The sequence below is a fragment of the Ranitomeya variabilis genome, chromosome 3, assembly GCF_051348905.1.
Source record: "Ranitomeya variabilis isolate aRanVar5 chromosome 3, aRanVar5.hap1, whole genome shotgun sequence".
Lineage (NCBI taxonomy): Eukaryota > Metazoa > Chordata > Amphibia > Anura > Dendrobatidae > Ranitomeya > Ranitomeya variabilis.
Genome location: NC_135234.1, coordinates 449,118,169 through 449,138,200, shown reverse-complemented (window position 1 = coordinate 449,138,200; position 20,032 = coordinate 449,118,169). Strand labels below are relative to the sequence as shown.

General features: G+C 40.8%; 1 protein-coding gene across 2 annotated transcripts in view; it reads left to right on the top strand.

The window, feature by feature from the left end:
* Nucleotides 1-20,032, top strand: part of MGAT4A (alpha-1,3-mannosyl-glycoprotein 4-beta-N-acetylglucosaminyltransferase A) — an 83,038-nt gene that overhangs the window by 53,767 nt on the left and 9,239 nt on the right. For both annotated transcript variants that reach the window (XM_077296519.1, XM_077296520.1), the window contains exons 8-13: nucleotides 304-379; nucleotides 557-671; nucleotides 2,017-2,147; nucleotides 6,708-6,815; nucleotides 11,561-11,754; nucleotides 12,995-13,073. In XM_077296519.1, the coding sequence (XP_077152634.1) occupies nucleotides 304-379; nucleotides 557-671; nucleotides 2,017-2,147; nucleotides 6,708-6,815; nucleotides 11,561-11,754; nucleotides 12,995-13,073 (703 nt within the window). The remainder of the gene's footprint in view (nucleotides 1-303; nucleotides 380-556; nucleotides 672-2,016; nucleotides 2,148-6,707; nucleotides 6,816-11,560; nucleotides 11,755-12,994; nucleotides 13,074-20,032) is intronic.

Sequence of the window (20,032 nt, the reverse complement as noted above, 5' to 3'; positions counted from 1 at the left end):
TTGCTAGAATTTCCGCCGATCAATGCGAGAGACTGATGGTCATACAGAAAACAATTACTTCCAATTTATTGCTTCTGGTTCTACAATAGGGTGTACTTAATTTGTCACACACCGCTCTGCATTTTTGTTAATTATTTATCATCTGTTCATGATTTTTTTTTTCAATTGTGTCCTGATAAGAAAAACCATAGAATTCAAAGCTTGGAACAGTTGTTTACTTTTTGATACTGTGTCCTTCTCTTTCCATATACTGTTTGTATCCATCAACGCTTACTGTGTCATTCATTTACCCTTCTGTTACAGATGGCGAACCAAACAAAATTTAGACTATTGCTTCCTAATGATGTATGCACAGAGGAAGGGTATTTATTACATCCAGGTAAATATATCCTCATGATCTTCTTGTATGTAGTACTAGCGTGGTAGAACTATGGCGTGTACCTACCACATGTTTTCGTGAGTCTATTTGAAGTTGTGTTGGCTTTCACATGTCAATAACGAATTATCATTGGTTTTACTGAACTAATAATTGGGATAATTCCCTGTATCTTTACAGCTTGAAGATGATATTGTTGCCAAGCAAAATTACTTCAGTACAATAAAGAACTTTGCACTTCAGCTGTCTAATGAAGAGTGGATGATACTGGAGTTTTCCCAGTTGGGATTCATTGGTAAGGAACTTTTAGAGGTAACCTGTCACCATCAATATGATTCCGTCTCTGACACGCCAATTTCATTTTTTTTCTTATGTCTGCCTAGGATGTACTTCGGTGAAATTCACTTTTTTTTTTCTTTGAAGGGAATTTGTCACCAGGTTTTTGCCACTTAATCTGAAAGGATGATGTAGGGAAATAGACCCTGATTCCAGTGATGTGTCACTTACTGGGCTCCTTGTTGTAGTTTTGATAATCTGCTACTGATAAAACAGTGATTTATTTATTGGATGCCATGTATCCAATCCACATTCATGAGCTTTGTTTAACCCTGCCCCACCACTGACTGGCTGCTTTCTACCTATGCACAGTGTACACAGAAAGCTGCCAATCAGTGATGTGGGCGGGGTTATACAGAGCTCCGCATTCAGAGAACTAGTGGATCTGCAGAAGATAGTCGTGATTTTTATCAAAAGTGCAGCAAGTAGCCTAGTAAGTGATACATCACTGGAATTGAGTTGTGGGGCTAGCCCTAACCACCCCCAAGGATTTTTCGATTTCTTCGTGGATACAGTAATAAAGGAAAAGTGTCAGGCATTGGTGGTAAACAGGTTAAAACTGTTTTTCACGAATATGATAGATTCTGAAAGCATCAGGAGTCAAACAAACTAGATTTCACCAATACATGCAAGGCAAGAAATGCCATAGTCAGTCTGACAGTTACTACCTCATGTTGCTCTCAGAAAGGGCAGCTTATGGTAGCAACAAATACCCTTAAACTGTTATTATTATTTTAACTATTTTTATCCTGCATAGACAATGTGAGTGCAAATGGTTCTGACTTTAAAAAGTGAAGACCAACACTGTGGCTAAAGAAATAGTGAATATTTTTCATCTAGCACATACATTTGGGGACATTCATAATTGTCCCTATTCCAGAAACTGATCTAAAATAAAATAAAAAAGTCACAAATAATTTTACATGTTAAGATTTATGTTTTTTTAAAGTTTCCACTTTTGGATACCATTGAGCTTACTGGAAGTGTTAGGTCAGGGTTGGGTCAGAGGATGCAGCCTGGTTTTCATGCGCGGCCATGACTTCTGGCCACGTTTAGGCCGCAGAGCACACTCTGTGAACTCCATGGCTCACTCATGGTCGTACGCACCATATTACAGTGAACACTGGGCTGGAGATGCAACAAAGGTTTGGAGGACCAACCACATGCAGGGAGCAGTAAGGGCGGCCGATGTGACATCTGTATACACAGATGCTTGAACTTGCTGTAGTAGAATCATCTGCTACATGAACAAGGTACAGCTTACCCTTACAGATACCGCTAGTATTTCTGATTTATCATTGCAGGGAAAATGTTTCAGGCTCCTGATATCACACTTATTGTTGAGTTCATCTTTATGTTCTACAAAGAGAAGCCCATTGACTGGCTTTTGGACCACATCTTATGGGTAAAAGTCTGTAACCCAGAAAAAGACGCGGTAAGTTTCAGTAAAGGCTTATTTTTGTTAACGCAGCGCTCCCTTAAAAATGTTTTTATCCTCTCAATATTATTCAAATCATTATATTACATAGCACTGTGTACTTACAATTGCTCGTTTTGCCTTTCTACCCAGATAATTCTTCTCTTGTCCATTAGGTCTATAACATCACATGATTAAAAACTGACTAGCTGAATCCTTCTAAGCTTTGTGTAGAAACAGGAGGTAAATTTTCCCTGCATGAGTCATAACTGCAGAAGTCTATGGCGGCTGGGAGGAGAGAGCAGCTGGGTCAGGAGTTGAAGTGGTGAATGACAACTGCAGGGACATGAGACTTCCTGTTTCTACATAGAGCAGAGAAAGAGAATAATTAGCTGGGTAGAAAGGCAAAATGAGCAATAGTAAGTACTCGGTGCTATATAATATGATCACTGCAATATATTAAGAGGATAAAAGCTAGAATGGGAGTGCTTCTTTAAAGGAGTTGTCCAGCATTAGGCTACAAGTCTGCAGTCACTCTGTGAGTTCTCACATTGTGCGCACTAAGAGTATTATCAGGGAGTGGGAGGTCATGTGACTGAATGTGATTTGCTTACTTTTGACTGCGTGTTTGGCCTCTCCCAATACACTTGCATTGAGTGAGTCAACACACATCTAGTCAGCATGTTACCACATGCATGCCAGTTGCTTGCCTGCCGTCACGCACCCGCTGCTTCCTGCATCAGAGAATCCTCACAGCGTGCAGTGTGTGCGAAGGGACGATTTGTTAAAAAAAAAAAAAAAAAAAAAAGGGAAAAATAGGGCCCGCACACCTTTAGTACTAAGTTAATCTACAGGTGCACTAATATGCTGTGTGGCCAATATATACACACACATACCCAATGCATCAGCACACTGTGACTAATGAATCCATCAACTCCCATATTGCTATAAACATTAGATACGTAAGGTACTTCATAGCATTTTTTGATCAAAGAGCGCAAAAGCCATCCAACCAATTCATAAGTCTGCAGACTTGAGGCTTAAGGTTGGACAACCCTTTTTAAAGGGGATATCTGGGACTTTATAAAAAACGGACCTAAGCACTAACAGGCAGGTATTTGCAACTTCCCTGCCTATTGTGCACGGCGCCGTTCCTCCCCGGCACAGAGCGGTCACAGACACTCCTGCTGGGGATTCGGAAGCCTCTGCTGATGTCACTTCTACAGAGCGGAGGCTTATTTTCCATTCCGCTTTGTTGATGGGTTGTGACTTATGAGGTCAATCTGATTGACAGCCGGATCCCGTCTGCCTGACTGGGGAATCCGGCTGTCAATCAAAATGACGTCTGAGGTCACGTCCTGTCAGCAGAGGCAGCTGAATCTGCGTCAGGAGTGTCTGTGACCGCTCTGCTCCAAGGGAGAATGGCACCGTGCACAAGAGGCAGGTAAACTGCTTAGATACATTTTTTTTTTTTTTTTTTTTTTTTTAAAGTAAGTCCCAGATATAGGCTATTAAGCATAAGTGGTGTTATTTTCAACAAGTATATGATCAGTACGTTTCCACATTGGTATCACTGCTGCTGATAGTGGTACAGACATAAGCATAGAAGCATATGCCTTACATCAAATAGGCAGTAATCATTTACACTTGCTGGATTTTTCCTCACTGTTTTTGCAAAATCCGCAGGTAAACCGCACTGCGGATTTACCGCGTTTTTTTTTGCGGTTTTTGTGTGGATTTCCCTTGCGGTTTTACACCTGCGGATTCCTATTGAGGAGCAGGTGTAAACCGCTGCGGAATCCGCACAAAGAATTGACATGCTGCAGAAAAAACAATGCTGCAATTCTGCGCGTTTTTTCTGCACCATGGGCACAGCGGATTTGGTTTTCCATAGGTTTACATGGTACTGTAAACTCATGGAAAACTGCTGCGAATCCGCAGCGGCCAATCCGCAGCAGATCCGCAGGCAAATCCGCAACATGTACACATACCCTCTTACGTCTCAATATTTATTTCCATGATGAACATCTTAAGCTAAGCTTGTTCTGCAGTGCTTGTTCTGCAGTATAGTTTACATTCCTTGAACTGTGCACATTTGGTACTTTACTGCATAAAGAGTTAGCTTAAAAGGGTTGTCCACCTTTAGAACTTTTTTTTTTTTCTTTTTTACTTTAAAAGCATGTATTTGGATCTAAAAAAAAAATAATTTTGCAATTGAGTTTCATTAAAGATTTTGCACCTTTTAGCTTTATTAAAGCTTTGTGTCCCTTCACACTCAACTTTGATGTGCTCTATGGTCATAAATCAGCTGAAAAGCTCTCAGCATAGACAGATAAAAGCGCTCCAAACTCCTTGTCAGACCATCATAGTGGGCTGATTGATGGATTCTCAGTTATCTTATTCTGCAGCCAATAATCGTGCAGCACAGAGAAGGAAAATAGTCAAAAAATGTTTAGTGTCCCAATTGCAGAAAGTTTTTTTTTTTTTTTTTTTTTTTTTTGCCCCAATAACATCCATTTAAATGAGAAAAAGATATTGAGAATGAGGCAGCACATCCAGTGAAATTAACCTTTTATTAAAGGGGTGGTCCAAAACTAACATTTATTTTAATTCTAAATGTCTGTCTATTTAATATAATAATTTAATCTCTTCTCTAATATACTTTAATTTAAAAATTCCCTATCGTTCTCTCAGTACACGAACTGTTTTGTTTTATTTTTTTTTACCTACTTTGATGCTTCATTTGAGAACCCCCAGTTCATGTTGGAATACTCAAACAAGTTATTATCAGGGGTCAGACATTGCGGTCAGTGCCGCAGCCTCTGCTCCCTTCTTGAACCATAGCATCATCAGTGACGTCTGTTTCAGTGGCTGGGCTATTCCTTGCTCTATTGAGTATGCATTAGTTGTCCATTCCGACTTATGCTTAGTATGATCTTGTCACTGTGCAATATTCTTTTTAATGCACAGTAACAGTGTGCTCCCCTGCCAGCTCTGAGAAGTAGCACACCAGCAAGAGAGCGCACTGTTAATTTGCATTGGAAGTAGAAAAACAATTGAGTAGAGACCAGCTCTGCCCCCACAAGTGATGTTAGAGGGAAAAACAAAACAAAGTTACTGTTCATTAAGGCTGAACCCATTAATATTATTGGGTTTGGCAGACAGTCTAATTCAGGCGTTCACAACATTTTTAGTCCAAGGGCCTCATTGGTTCAGTATGACAATCAGAAGGGCTGCACAAAATGTAAAGGGGAACTTACATGAATACATCACCAGAACCACCATCAGTACATCAGTATATCACCAGTACCAAGTTTTAAGTATTTGAGGAGGGTTTGGAGAGATCCCGCTATGTTTCTGCTCCAAAAAATAAGTGTGGACATGTACTTACTTGCACTGAGTTTTTGGAGCAGAAATTGAGCAGATACTCACAAAATCTTCCTCATAATTTAAAAACTCTTAAGTTGAATGAACTGTAATAACCACCGTCCGTACATGAATGCAGTGCCAGAACACAGTTAGTACATGAACACTGTGCCGAAATCAACACCTGTAAATTAATGCATCAACAGAACTACCATCAGTACACGAATAAATCACTAGGCTTTGTACTATAACCAATTGCAATGTCAGGTCAACCCTATATACAATTGTATCACATCAACCTACACTCCCAGTATGTCCTTAACAATATAAGGAGATACTGGGAGGATTTGTTGCACAAAATATACCCACCACACTGCCCTTCATAATATTCATCCCGCACTTTCCCTCTGCAAAATATCCCCCACGCTGCCCCTCTGCATAAAGTTCCTCCCCCCCACTTCTTTTCACTATACTGTGCCCCATTCACAATTGTTCCCCCATTATGTGCCCTCAAAGTAAGACCAACATGCTTCCCTATCCAAAACAATATGATATTTAATCTTCAGATTCTTCATGGAGCGCTCACTGTTGTCTGGCTGGCTCCGCTGCCTCTGCGATGCTCAGGTGCCAATAGCAGTCTGATGTGGTCAAAGCGTGATGATTTCACGTTGGGGCAGGGGCTGATGGGCGCTTCTCTGCTCCAGTCCTGGTGCTCAGGTGTTCAAAAGTATTCACGTCTGAAATATGTGAATACGTTTGAATATAGGAAGAAGGGAGTATTGTCTCATTGACAGCTCTCCGCAAGCAGCTACAAATCCTTTGGCGGGCGCATGTTGTGAAGGCCGGGCCTTCTAATTTGTACATAGATTTCCCAACTGTCCATAATAAATCATGTCAGGACAGAAGGATCCAGCATGCTCGATTTCAGAATCCTGATCCTTTTTTTCTGTAGAGATAGGCCGCTGCCAGAGTCTTGCGAAAGCCAACGGTGAACATTTACCGTTCGACGTTCATATCATGCCGCTGGTCAGTCCATGAAAATGGACCTTGACTGTGGTTATTATTGATTGGTAGTAATCGTTGAGAAAGCTTATTTTAGTTGAGCACTGTGGAGAATATATTATTTTTGGGAAACTGATGTTAAAGGGAGAGGATACTATCTTTTATGTGTTCATAATTGTTAATACTTTCACTTTCTTTTTAATTTTTAAGAAACATTGTGACAGACAAAAATCCAATCTTCGAATCCGGTTTAGACCTTCTCTTTTTCAGCATGTCGGTCTGCACTCTTCATTAGCAGGGAAAATACAAAAACTCACGGTAAGTAGAAGCATGATTCTGATTTTCTATTATGGTGAAATTTCACAGCAACTCAATTACTCTGTTGGCTTAGGACACTAGTCATTTTGGTTTCTAAACTTTATAAAGCAGGAAGGTTATAGCATAAGATGACTTAAAAGGTTTCTTTACTATTTTGAATAAATTCTGATGAACCTGCCTATGTCTGCAAGATCAGCCAGCCGTATAATATGTCTATAGGGGCCTCCACACTCTTCCCTGAGAGAATTTTTTTTTTTTTTAACACTTTTTTTTTAGTTTACTTTGGAGATTTTAAACCTGCAATGCCACAGTTGCCTATACAATACATTGATTATCTCCTATGAAGCCTATTAGTGTACACATAAGTCGTGGGCGAAAGTTTTGGCACTGTTGAAATTGTTACAAAAAATGAAGTATTTCTCCCAGAAATTGATTGCACTTATACATGTTTTCTTGTACACATGTTTATTTCCTTTGTGTGTATTAGCACAATACAAAAAAAAACAGAGGAAAAAAATGCAAATTGGACATCATTTACACACAACCCCAAAAATGATCCAAACAAAATTGATAGCACCTTTCCAAAATTGTGAGTAAATGACATGTGTTCAGGCATGTGATGCTCGTTCAAACTCACCTGTGGTAAGTAACAGGTGTGGGTAATATGAAAATCACACTAGAAACCAGATAAAAAGGGGAGAAGTTGACTCAATCTTTGCATTGAATGTTTGTGTGTACCACACTAAGCATGGAGAACAGAAAGAGGAGATAACTGTCTGGTGACTTGAGAACCTAAATTGTATAAAAACATCAACAATCTCAAGGTTACAAGTCCATCTCCAAAGATCTTGATGTTCCTTTGTCCACGGTGCTCAAAATAATCAAGAAGTTTACAACTAATTCCACTGTAGCTAATCTCACTGGATGTGGAAGGCAGAATAATTGATGAAATGTTGCAATGCAGGATAGTGCGGTTGGTGGATAAGCAGCCCCAATCAAGTTCCAAAGAAATTCAAGCTGTCCTGCTGGCTCAGGGTGCATCAGTGTGAGCACAAACTACCCGTCAACATTTGAATGAAATGAAACTCAGGATGATGCCACTGCTGACACTGAAACATAAAAAGCTAGACTGCAGTTTGCGAAATGTACGCGAGTACGCCAAAATCCTTCTGGAAAAGCATCTTGTGGAGAGATGAGACCAAGATAGAGCTTTTTGGTTAAGCACATCATTCTGCTGTTTACCGAAAATGGAATGAGGCCTACATAGAAAAGAACACAGTACCTACAGTCAAATATGGTGGCGGTTCAAAGATATTTTGGGGTTATTTTGCTGCCTCTGGCACTGGGTGCCTTGACTGTGTGCAAGGCATCATTGAATCTGAAGATTATTATTTTACTATTTTTGGTCACAATGTAGTGTCCAGTGTCTGAAAGCTGAGTTTGTCCTAGGTCGTGGTTCTTCCAGCAGGACAATGACCTACAAACATACTTCAAATGGATGGAAACAAAGCACTGGAGAGTTCTGAAGTGGCCAAGCAATCAGTCCGTATCTAAATCTCATCTTTGGAGAGATCTTCAAATTGCTGTTGGGAGAAGGCACCCTTCAAATATGAGAGACCTGAAGCAGTTTGCAAAAGAGTGGTCCAAATTTCCAGTTGAGAGGTGTAAGAAGCTTGTTGATCGTTATAGGAAGTGATTGATGGCAATTATTTATTCCAAAGGTTGTGAAATCAAATATTAAGTTGAGGGTGCCAACAATTTTGTCTGGCCCATTGTTGGGGTTTTGAGTGAAATGATTCCAATTTGCCCTTTTTTTCTGTTTATTTTTTATTTTTATTTTTTGTGGTGTTCAAATACACACAAAGGAAATAAACTTGAATAAATGTGTAATTGCAATAGTTTTCTGGGAGAAATACTTCATTTTCTGGAACAATTTAAGGGTGCCAACTAGTGATGAGCGAGTATACTCGTTGCTCGGGTTTTCCGAGCACGCTTGGGTGGTCTTCGGGTATTTGTGACTGCACGGAGATTTAGTTTTCGTCACACAGCTGCATGATTTGCGACTGTTCAACAGCTTGATTACATGTGGGGATTCCCTAGCAACCAGGCAACCCCCACATGTACTCAGGCTGGCTAGAAGCTGTAAATCTTGCAGCTGAGTCAACAAAAACGAAATCTCCGAAAACTAACAAATACTCGGAGATCACCCGAGCGTGCTCGGGAAAACCCGAGCAACGAGTATACTTGCTCATCACTAGTGCCAACACTTTAGGCAATGACTGTAGGCGTACTATCATGTCAGACACATGGGTCTTTATTAGGCCTCCAGCTACCATGGTAAACCATCATCATCCCACAATTGCGTTGGCTTGCCAGAGGGATAGCAGCCATATTTGTTTGCGTTTACATGCAGCTGTAACACTTGTAATACTGCAGTAACTGTTTGTGACTGCTGTCTAACATAGCAGCATCGATGCTGTGTGGAATGGACTTGGCTCCTGAGTGCACTCCATACAAGCAGTATGCAAGTCCTCAACAAATGTACGGCGTATGTTGTTAAGGGGTAATAATAATTTTATTTATATAGCGCCAACATATTCCGCAGCCCTTTACATTTAAAGAATTCAAACACCTGACCCATTTGTCAAAAGAAAGCTACTTCTAGAACTGTGCGGCAGTGACTTTTTAATATCTCACCATTGAATACATACAAATGATTATTCGAGCCAACTGTTCATGTGGTTGGAGAAGTCTAGAGTGTTGACTTGACAAAGGGTTTAATAGAAAAAGATTCAATTACAACTAACCTAGTGCGGTCTGGAGATTTCCATCTGTCATTAATATAAATGCTAAGGGTCCAATTCATCATTTGTTAGTTTTTTGTTGTGAATACCTCTCAATTAGTGACTTTGTGATTTGCAACAAATTCATCAAATAATTTGCTCCTTTTTCAAATTGTTTTTCGTTGTTTAGTTAGTTTTATGATTTTTAGACAGATTTATAAACTGCAACATTTTTAAGTCACAAAATTTGGCGCAACTCTACTCTAGTTTCCTCCACCTTGAGTGATTTTATGTATGCCAGATAAAATGTTGCATTTTCTTTAGACACTTTAACACAAAAAGTCCCATATTTTACAGAGACTAAATTGTTTTTTGTGCAAAATTCATGAATTGCGTGTGTCATTTTGATTAATTTAATAGACAAGAAATCGGCACTCTGTCTTCCTTATAAAAATTACTTTTTTTTCTTAAATGCATGTAAAACTATGATACAAATATTCAGACACCGAAGCATTTCGGTTATTACATTCCCTTACTCACAGCTCAGTGAAAATCCTCAGTCAAAAAGAAAAGGGACTTAAAAAAAAAATGCAAATGATGATTCATGCCCATGTGTTTCCCTCTTTCAGTGCTTCCCTAGATATCTGCTGTAAAGAATGGGGGGGGGGGGGGGGATTTATTGGCAGCTTACAATCCTACTGAAAAAGTGCAGTTGTAACGGGAGACCTGGCTCAGCAAGGTGGCCCAGCTTCACTGCTTTAAAGAAGAAATTCACCCCCCACCTACTATCTCCTATGAAAAGACTCCCTCATGGATCCAAACCATGCGGTCTAACTGTTTTGTTGAGTTAGCTATAATTCCAGAAGGAGTTATGGAGATGGTATACGTCCTAGCCGTAGATTATGTATATTTCCAAGATTCCCAGAACATGGTGAACACCCACCTGGGTCTCGACCTGTTCAAGCACCAAGGAGTATGGAGATACATAGAAGAGCTAGTAAAAACCAGATAACAAAGCTTTGTTTGGTCCTAACGTGTAGCAGGGGCCCGGCCTGATCCGATGGCACCAAAGCACCTCCCTAGCATTGTCTATTAAGGAGTTATGACCCATCGTAGGTTCTGGAGATTTTAACTGCCAGAGGCAAGGGGAGGGGATTTAGGTTCAATCCAGAGGGGAGTGACCCAAAGGGATTAAATGCTCATGTTCAGCATGGCCCATTGCTTTTTCTCTGGAGTGGTCGCAACAAAATATCATATGGGGAGAAGTCAAGGAACAGGGGACCACGTATGGCAGCCCCTGCCCAAGGCCTTTCATGTACTGGTAATTGACCCATATATTCTGCTTATATCATTTGTCCTACCACTATCTGTATTTGCATATCTGACCCTTGCATATGTAAGCATCTTGTATATAGTAGTCTAGTGTGCCCTTAAGGCGATTAAATATATTATTTAACCTTGGGATCATCTTTTATCTCGATCCACGAATTTACATGTCCGTTTCTCGTTTTAACTTTCCATGCTGCTGGGGCTGGTTTCTGGCCCAATATAATCCTGCTAGCAGACCGGGCTTATATCTAACGAGGAACTGGTGGCAGTCCTACCCGGCTTGCAGCACTCTGTTTTACTGGTGCTAGTGAAAAGGGCCTGTCAGGGATGTTAGCGAGTGTGGTGCCACGTCAGTAACTGCATGGGTTACATCCTGTCACTCCCCATGCTTCTCTTGCCCCGTATGGACAGGGAGTGTCTGTGTAAAACTGTGCCAAGCTGAACTTACATGTGCCTAGGGGGTGTGGAACGTCATGGTGGTGATAGTGGGGAGAGTGCATTACGTGATCCATCTGGCATAATAATGATGTCAGGTGGGGGGTGAGGTGCAGGTTCTTCACATGTGTTGGCAGCAGTGGGATTCTGCGTGATCTCTGGTGCCATCCATCACATCTGCCTTTGCTCTTCCTTTAGGATAAAGATTTTTTAAAACCATTACTGCATAAAATTCACGTGAATCCTCCAGCTGAAGTTTCAACATCCTTAAAAGTATATCAAGGTCACACCCTAGAAAAGACATACTTGGGGGAGGACTTCTTCTGGGCCATCACCCCTGTGGCTGGAGACTACATTTTGTTCAAGTTCGATAAACCGGTGCATGTTGAGAGGTTAGTAGTTTCGTGATCAAGTACTGCTTTTTCGCACAGTCATTTAGTGTTCTAGGTTGTATAAGGCCAATGAATATTCAAACAAAGGTGATATATGGACCCTGGGTCTGTATATTATATCAATGAGAGTTACCAATTCTATCTCAACGTGAAGTGTTACAGACACATAATATATTGTTATGAAGCAAATGATAAGCCACATTTAAAAAGAAACCATTTGTGTAACTAATACTAGACACAAAAGTACAAAAAGAACAGTACTTTCTCTAGGTAACAGTAAAGGACAGAGCCTTTAAATAGTTAATTGACAGAATAGCAGAGAGATGGACCACACCTATCTAATATTTAATGACTTTTCTTTATCATAATATCATAAGGCACCAATTCTTTAGTGTACTCTAATATTTACACACAGCTGATGTACGCTGCAGAAGAAGTCTATAGTCCGGCATAAATGTACGCTATAATAAAAAAATAATGATAAAATTCCCTCTTGGATTTTTTTTTTTTTAAATTGAGAATGGTGTAAAAGTGAAAGAAGGCTAACATTTTGGCTCTGAAACACAGGTACGCCATGGTTTGCGACTTCTTTTTCTAATAATTCTACCGCTAGTCATATACAGTGCCTTGAAAAAGTATTCATACACAATGAATTTTGCGTTTCCGTGAGGTCGCCGCACACCTCAAATCGCTGCATGCGGACACATCCGCATACAACGCATGTCCCTGCATACCCAATGTTAAAGATAGGTACGCAGGGAAACGCAAGACGCATGCGGCAGTAGGCGAAGCGTGGGCAGAGCTTCACGGAGGAAGAAAGGAGGAAGTAAGCTGCCATCCGCAGCCCTCCTCAACGCAAGTGTGAAACCAGCCTCTTTACTACTTCAGTACTATATTATATTGTACCATTTCTACTATGTCTTTTGACCTATGGTTGAGATTGATCGTGCGACACTTTCAGTAGAGAGCTGACCACTAGAGATACCTACTGATAGTGGATGTTTTATTAGTGATTAATGCAGGGGAGGAAAGTCACACATGCACAATCTTGTCTTGCAAGGAGTTGCTCAGACACAGGATGGGTACAACCTAGGTCATAAAAGATTCTGGTGGGAGAGTCCCTTAACATTTGTACAGAGGTTCGAGAGACTGAGATGTATAAGACAGCGGGTTTGTTGATTTTACAGGTGTGCTCTACACCTGTCCGGAAGCTAAGCTAAGATTATGCTTTCATTTATAGGTATCTGTTCCGCAGTGGAAACCCCGAACATCCTGGAGACTTGTTAACAAATGCAACTGTGGACGTTTTACCTTACCAGGTATAATAATTCCTGTTTGCTGAACATTTCACACTGTAGTTTAGAATTATTATGCATAAAGAATTGATAACTTTAGTAAATACTTTAGAGCCTATTGTAAAGTCCAGAAGGGCAATTACAATTGTGTATGCTTCCGAACTGTAATCTCCTAGCATTCCATGCTTGATGAACTGCATTCTAGTAAGTGTAGTCTTTACACTAGGAATTGTAAGTACCGTAATCTGATATATAGGTGCAGCTGAGCTGTAAGATATGTACAATTAGGTCCAGAAATACAGGTCCTTCTCAAAAAATTAGCATATAGTGTTAAATTTCATTATTTACCATAATGTAATGATTACAATTAAACTTTCATATATTATAGATTCATTATCCACCAACTGAAATTTGTCAGGTCTTTTATTGTTTTAATACTGATGATTTTGGCATACAACTCCTGATAACCCAAAACCTGTCTCAATAAATTAGCATATTTCACCCGTCCAATCAAATAAAAGTGTTTTTTAATAACAAACAAAAAAAACATCAAATAATAATGTTCAGTTATGCACTCAATACTTGGTCGGGAATCCTTTGGCAGAAATGACTGCTTCAATGCGGCGTGGCATGGAGGCAATCAGCCTGTGACACTGCTGAGATGTTATGGAGGCCCAGGATGCTTCAATAGCGGCCTTAAGCTCATCCAGAGTGTTGGGTCTTGCGTGTCTCAACTTTCTCTTCACAATATCCCACAGATTCTCTATGGGGTTCAGGTCAGGAGAGTTGGCAGGCCAATTGAGCACAGTAATACCATGGTCAGTAAACCATTTACCAGTGGTTTTGGCACTGTGAGCAGGTGCCAGGTCGTGCTGAAAAATGAAATCTTCATCTCCATAAAGCATTTCAGCCGATGGAAGCATGAAGTGCTCCAAAATCTCCTGATAGCTAGCTGCATTGACCCTGCCCTTGATGAAACACAGTGGATCAACACCAGCAGCTGACATGGCACCCCACACCATCACTGACTGTGGGTACTTGACACTGGACTTCAGGCATTTTGGCATTTCCTTCTCCCCAGTCTTCCTCCAGACTCTGGCACCTTGATTTCCGAATGACATGCAAAATTTGCTTTCATCAGAAAAAAGTACTTGGGACCACTTAGCAACAGTCCAGTGCTGCTTCTCTGTAGCCCAGGTCAGGCGCTTCTGCCGCTGTTTATGGTTCAAAAGTGGCTTTACCTGGGGAATGCGGCACCTGTAGCCCATTTCCTGCACACCAGACTCAGTCCACTGCTTCCTCAGGTTCCCCAAGGTCTGGAATCGGTCCTTCTCCACAATCTTCCTCAGGGTCCGGTCACCTCTTCTCGTTGTACAGCGTTTTCTGCCACATTGTTTCCTTCCAACAGACTTACCATTGAGGTGCCTTGATACAGCACTCTGGGAACAGCCTATTTGTTGAGAAATTTCTTTCTGGGTCTTACCCTCTTGCTTGAGGGTGTCAATGATGGCCTTCTTGACATCTGTCAGGTCGCTAGTCTTACCCATGATGGGGGTTTTGAGTATTGAACCAGGCAGGGAGTTTTTAAAAGCCTCAGGTATCTTTTGCATGTGTTTAGAGTTAATTAGTTGATTCAGAAGATTAGGGTAATAGGTCATTTAGAGAACCTTTTCTTGATATGCTAATTTATTAAGACAGGTTTTTTGGGTTATCAGGAGTTGTAGGCCAAAATCATCAGTATTAAAACAATAAAAGACCTGACAAATTTCAGTTGGTGGATAATGAATCTATAATATATGAAAGTTTAATTGTAATCATTACATTATGGTAAATAATGAAATTTAACACTATATGCTAATTTTTTGAGAAGGACCTGTATTTGGCACTGGTGCAAGTTTTGGCTTTTAGCCATTTATATAAGTTTAGCTTGAATATGTTTTTGGAATCATTATGGGCTTAGAGTGCAGACTCTCAGCTTTAATTTGAGGGTATTGACAGCCTAATTGTAGTAAGGATTTGTGAATTCCAGCTCTTTAATATTATGTAGCTGCTTCTTTTTAAGGTGACCAAAAATGATTGGACAATTATCTCAGAAGCTCTTTAATGGGCTGCATTGGCTTTTCCTTCATTGATTCATCATCAATTAAGCAAGTAAAAGGACTGACGATTCCAGGTGTGGCATTTGCATTTGTAAGCTGTTGCTGTGAACCCACAACATGCAGTCAAAGGAGCTCTCAGTGAAAGTGAAACTGACCATCATTAGGCTAAAAAAAAAAAAAAAAAAAAAAAAAAAGTCGGAGTACAAATTTTAGGAGTGGCCAAATCAACAGTTTGGTACATTCTGCAAAACAAAGGTCACACTGGTGAGTTTGGGAACTGAAAAAGGCTTGGACATCCACAGAAGACCACAGTGGTGGATGATTACAGAACCCTATCCATTCTGATTAAAAGCCTTTTTACAACATACACCCAAGTAAAGAACACTCTAAAGAAAGTAGGTGTTTCAGTATCTAAGTCTACCGTAAAGAAAAGACTTCACAGGAGCAAAGACAGAGGGTTCACCACAAGGTACAAACAATTATTCACCTTTAAAATTAAAAAGACCAAATTAGACTTTGCCAAATAACATCTAAAGAATCCAGCCCAGTTCTGGAAAAACATTCTTGCACAGATGAATCTAATATCAATCTATATCAGAATGGTGGGAAGAATAAAGTATGGAGAAGGCTTGGACCGACTTGTCATCCAAATCACTCCACATCCATGTAAATCATGATGTAGGCACTGGCATGCATGGCTTTGAATGGCACTGGTTCAATAGTGTTTATTGATGATGTGACTGAAGACAGAAGCAGATGTATGTATTCTGAAGTGTACAGGGCTATACTTTATGCTTAGATTACAACCACATTCAGCAAGGGTGATTGGACGGCACTTCACAGCACAGATGGACAGTGACCTAAAGGATACTGTGAAAGCAACCCAGGAGTTTAAGGCAAACAAGTGGAATATTATTCAATGCCAAGTCAATCACCAGACCTCAACCCCATCAATCATGCATTTCACATGCTTAAGACAAAACTTAAGGCAGAAAGTCCCACACATGAGCAACAACTAAAGTCAGCAGTAAAAGCCTGGCAAAGCATTTCAAAGGAGGAAACTCAGCGTTTGGTGACATCCATGGCTTCCAGACTTCAGGCAGTCATTGTCTGCAAAGGATTCTATACAAAGTATTAAAGATGAACATTTTATTTATGGTAAAGTTAATTTGTACTATTACTAAAAAATGGTTGTAATTCCAAAACTTTTCAAAGTTTTCATATAGTACCCTGAGGATAGGGAATATAAACGGGACAAGACCGCGCAGGATTAAAAATATCACAAATAAAAGTACAAAACTGATGCACTCACCAAACTGAGGTTGAAGGGACAGCGTGTTTGCCCTGGTAGAGTGTCCCAAACCAAGGTCCTAGTTACTCGGTCTGCTGCACGGCTCCTGGTCAACGGGGCGATCCTCAGTCGTCCACAGGTTAGAGGTTAAAAGAAACAGAAATCCAGTCTGGTGATGTGATGATCGGCTTATTTAACCCCTTTCTGACGTTAGACGTACTATCCCGTCGAGGTGGTATGGGCCTGTATGACCACCGACGGGATAGTACGTCTTACGCAATCAGCCGCGCTCACTGGGGGATCGCGGCCGGGTGTCAGCTGACTTATCACAGCTGACATCCGGCACTGTGTCACGGGACCGCTCCTGGCACATTAACCCCCAGCTGACATCCGGCAGCATAGGGAAGCATCGCGCAGGGAGGGGGCTCCCTGCTTGCTTCCCTGAGACCCTCGGAGCAACGCGATGTGCTCCGAGCGTCTCCTCCGTCCTCCTCCCTGCAGGCCCCGGATCCAAGATGGCCGCGGGGTTCCTTCCGGGTCCTGCAGGGAGGTGGCTTGCAAGCGCCTGCTCACAGCAGGCACCGGCAAGCCTCCTGCAGTGCCTGTCAGATTGCAATGCACTGTGTCAGATCAGCGAAGTGTCAGATCAGCGATCTGACACTTTACCATGATGTCCCACGCTGGGACAAAGTTAAAAAGTAAAAAAAATAAATAAAAAAGTAATAAAAGTACACATATTTAGTATCGCCGCGTCCGTAACGACACGACCTATAAAACTGCCCCACTAGTTAACCCCTTCAGTGAACACCGTAAAAAAAAAGAAAAAAAATCTAGGCAAAAAACAATGCTTTATCATACCGCCGTACAAAAAGTGGAATAACACGCGATCAAAAGATGGATATAAGTAAACATTGTACCACTGAAAACGTCATCTTGTCCCACAAAAAACGAGCCACCATTCAGCATCAGCGAAAAACTAAAAAAGTTATAGCCCTCAGAATAAAGCGATGCAAAAATAATTATTTTTTCTATAAAAGTTTTTATTGTATAAAAGCGCCAAAACATAAAAAAAGATATAAATGACATATCGCTGTAATTGAACTGACCCGAAGAATAAAACTGCTTTATCAATTTTACCAAACACGGAACGGTATAAACGCCCCCCCCCCCCCAAAAGAAATTCACAAATTGCTGTTTTTTGTTCATTCTGCCTAACAAAAATCGGAATGAAAAGCTAACAAAAAATGTCATGTGCCCGAAAATGATACCAATAAAAACGTCAACTCGTCCCGCAAAAAACAAGACCTCACCTGACTCTGTGGACCAAATTATGGAAAAATTATAGCTCTCAGAATTTGGTAACACAAAAAATATAAGGTTAGGGTTGGGGCTAAAGTTAGGTTAGGGTTTGGATTACGTTTACGGTTGGGTTAGGGGTGTGTCAGGGTTAGGGGTATGGTTATGGTTGGGATTAGGGTTATGGGTCTGTTGGGCTTAGGGGTGTGGTTAGAGTTGGGATTAGGTTTAGGGGTGTGTTGGGGTTAGGGTTGGAATTAGAATTGGGAGGTTTCCACTTTCCACTTAGGGAAAGCCCTAACATGAAATCATGCTGGTATGCTCAACTCAAATGCCTAAACATGGTGAGATGCTAAGCGACCTCAAAGAACATTTACCGCAATGGTGCCCCCGGAAGAAGAATATTCATCGAAACGCGCGTAGGTGTTTCCAGGTCTCGTGTTCCCCATTGCGGTAATTATACTTTGAGGTCTCTTGCCACGGTGCTTAGCATCTCACCATGTTAGGGTTTTCCGTCGGTATTGGTTCAATTGCTTCTCATCTAACACTTGCTTACATAGGTGATTGTGTATACTTAGGGGCACACCCTTGATAACGGTCACTGATTGCCTCTTCTACAACGGCAGTTGTTCATAGTTACATGTATGCACCGTGCACTTTATTTGTAGCCTCTTGTGATATTATTTGCCGCTATCATGTCGACTTATACGGTAAATAGCCACTTAGTATCTTGTATCGACATTTAGATACTTATATGGGTTTTCATTAGACCGGTGGTGGATCGGAGGTACTCTCTATACTATGTGTGTATTTATGGTTGAGGTTTTTACCATTTTTTTGTTATAATAAAATATATAATTGTAACTATACATTCGTGTGGCCTGTCTTGAATTAAGTTCCTTGGGGGGTCTAGTTTCCAAAATGGGGTCACTTGTGGAGGGTTTCTACTGTTTAGGCACATCCGGGGCTCTGCAAAGGTAACATGACGCCAGCAGACCATTCCATCAAAGTCTGCATTTCAAAACGTCACTACTTCCCTTCCGAGTCCAGACGTGTGCCCAAACAGTGGTTTACCCCCACATATGGGGTATCGGCGTACTCAGGACAAACTGGACAACAACTATTGGGGTCCAATTTCTCCTGTTACCCTTGTGAAAATTAAAAAATTGCTTGCTAAAACATAATTTTTGAGGAAAGAAAAATGATTTTTTATTTTCACGGCTCTGCGTTATAAACTTCTGTGAAGCACTTGGGTTTAAAGTGGTCACCGCACATCTAGATTAGTTCCTTGGGAGGTATAGTTTCCAAAATGGGATCACTTTTGGGGGAGCTCCAATGTTTAGGCACACAGGGGCTCTCCAAAGGCGACATGGTGTCCGCTTACGATTGGAGTTAATTTTTCATTCAAAAAGTCAAATGGCGCTCCTTCCCTTCCGAGCCCTGCCGTGTGCCCAAACAGTGGTTTACCCCCACATGTGAGGTATCGGTGTACTCAGGAGAAATTGCCCAATACATTTTATGATCCATTTTATCATGTTGCCCATGTGAAAATGAACAAATTGAGGCTAAAATAATTTTTTTGTGAAAAAAAAGTACTTTTTCATTTTTACGGATCAATTTGTGTAGCACCTGGGGGTTCAAAGTGCTCACTATGCATCTAGCTAAGCTCCTTGGGGGGTCTAGTTTCCAAAATGGGGTCACTTGTGGGGAAGCTCCAATGTTTAGGCACACAGGGGCTCTCCAAACGCGACATGGTGTCCGCTAAAGATTGGAGACAATTTTTCTTTGAAATAGTCAAATGGCGCTCCTTCCCTTCCGAGCCCTGTTGTGCGCCCAAACAGTGGTTCCCCCCCACATATGGGGTATCGGCGTACTCAGGACAAATTGTACAATAACTTTTGGGGTCCAGTTTCTCCTTTTACCCTTGGGAAAATAAAAAAATTGTTGCTAAAAGATCATTTTTGTGACTAAAAAGTTAAATGTTCATTTTTTCCTTCCATGTTGCTTCTGCTGCTGTGAAGCACCTGAAGGGTTTATAAACTTCTTGAATGTGGTTTTGAGCACCTTGAGGGGTGCAGTTTTTAGAATGGTATCACTTTTGGGTATTTTCAGCCATATAGACCCCTCAAACTGATTTCAAATATTAGGTGGTCCCTAAAAATAAAATGGTTTTGTAAATTTCGTTGTAAAAATGAGAAATCGCTGGTCAAATTTTAACCCTTATAACTTCCTAGCAAAAAAAAAATGTTGTTTACAAAATTGTGCTGATGTAAAGTAGACATGTGGGTAATGTTATT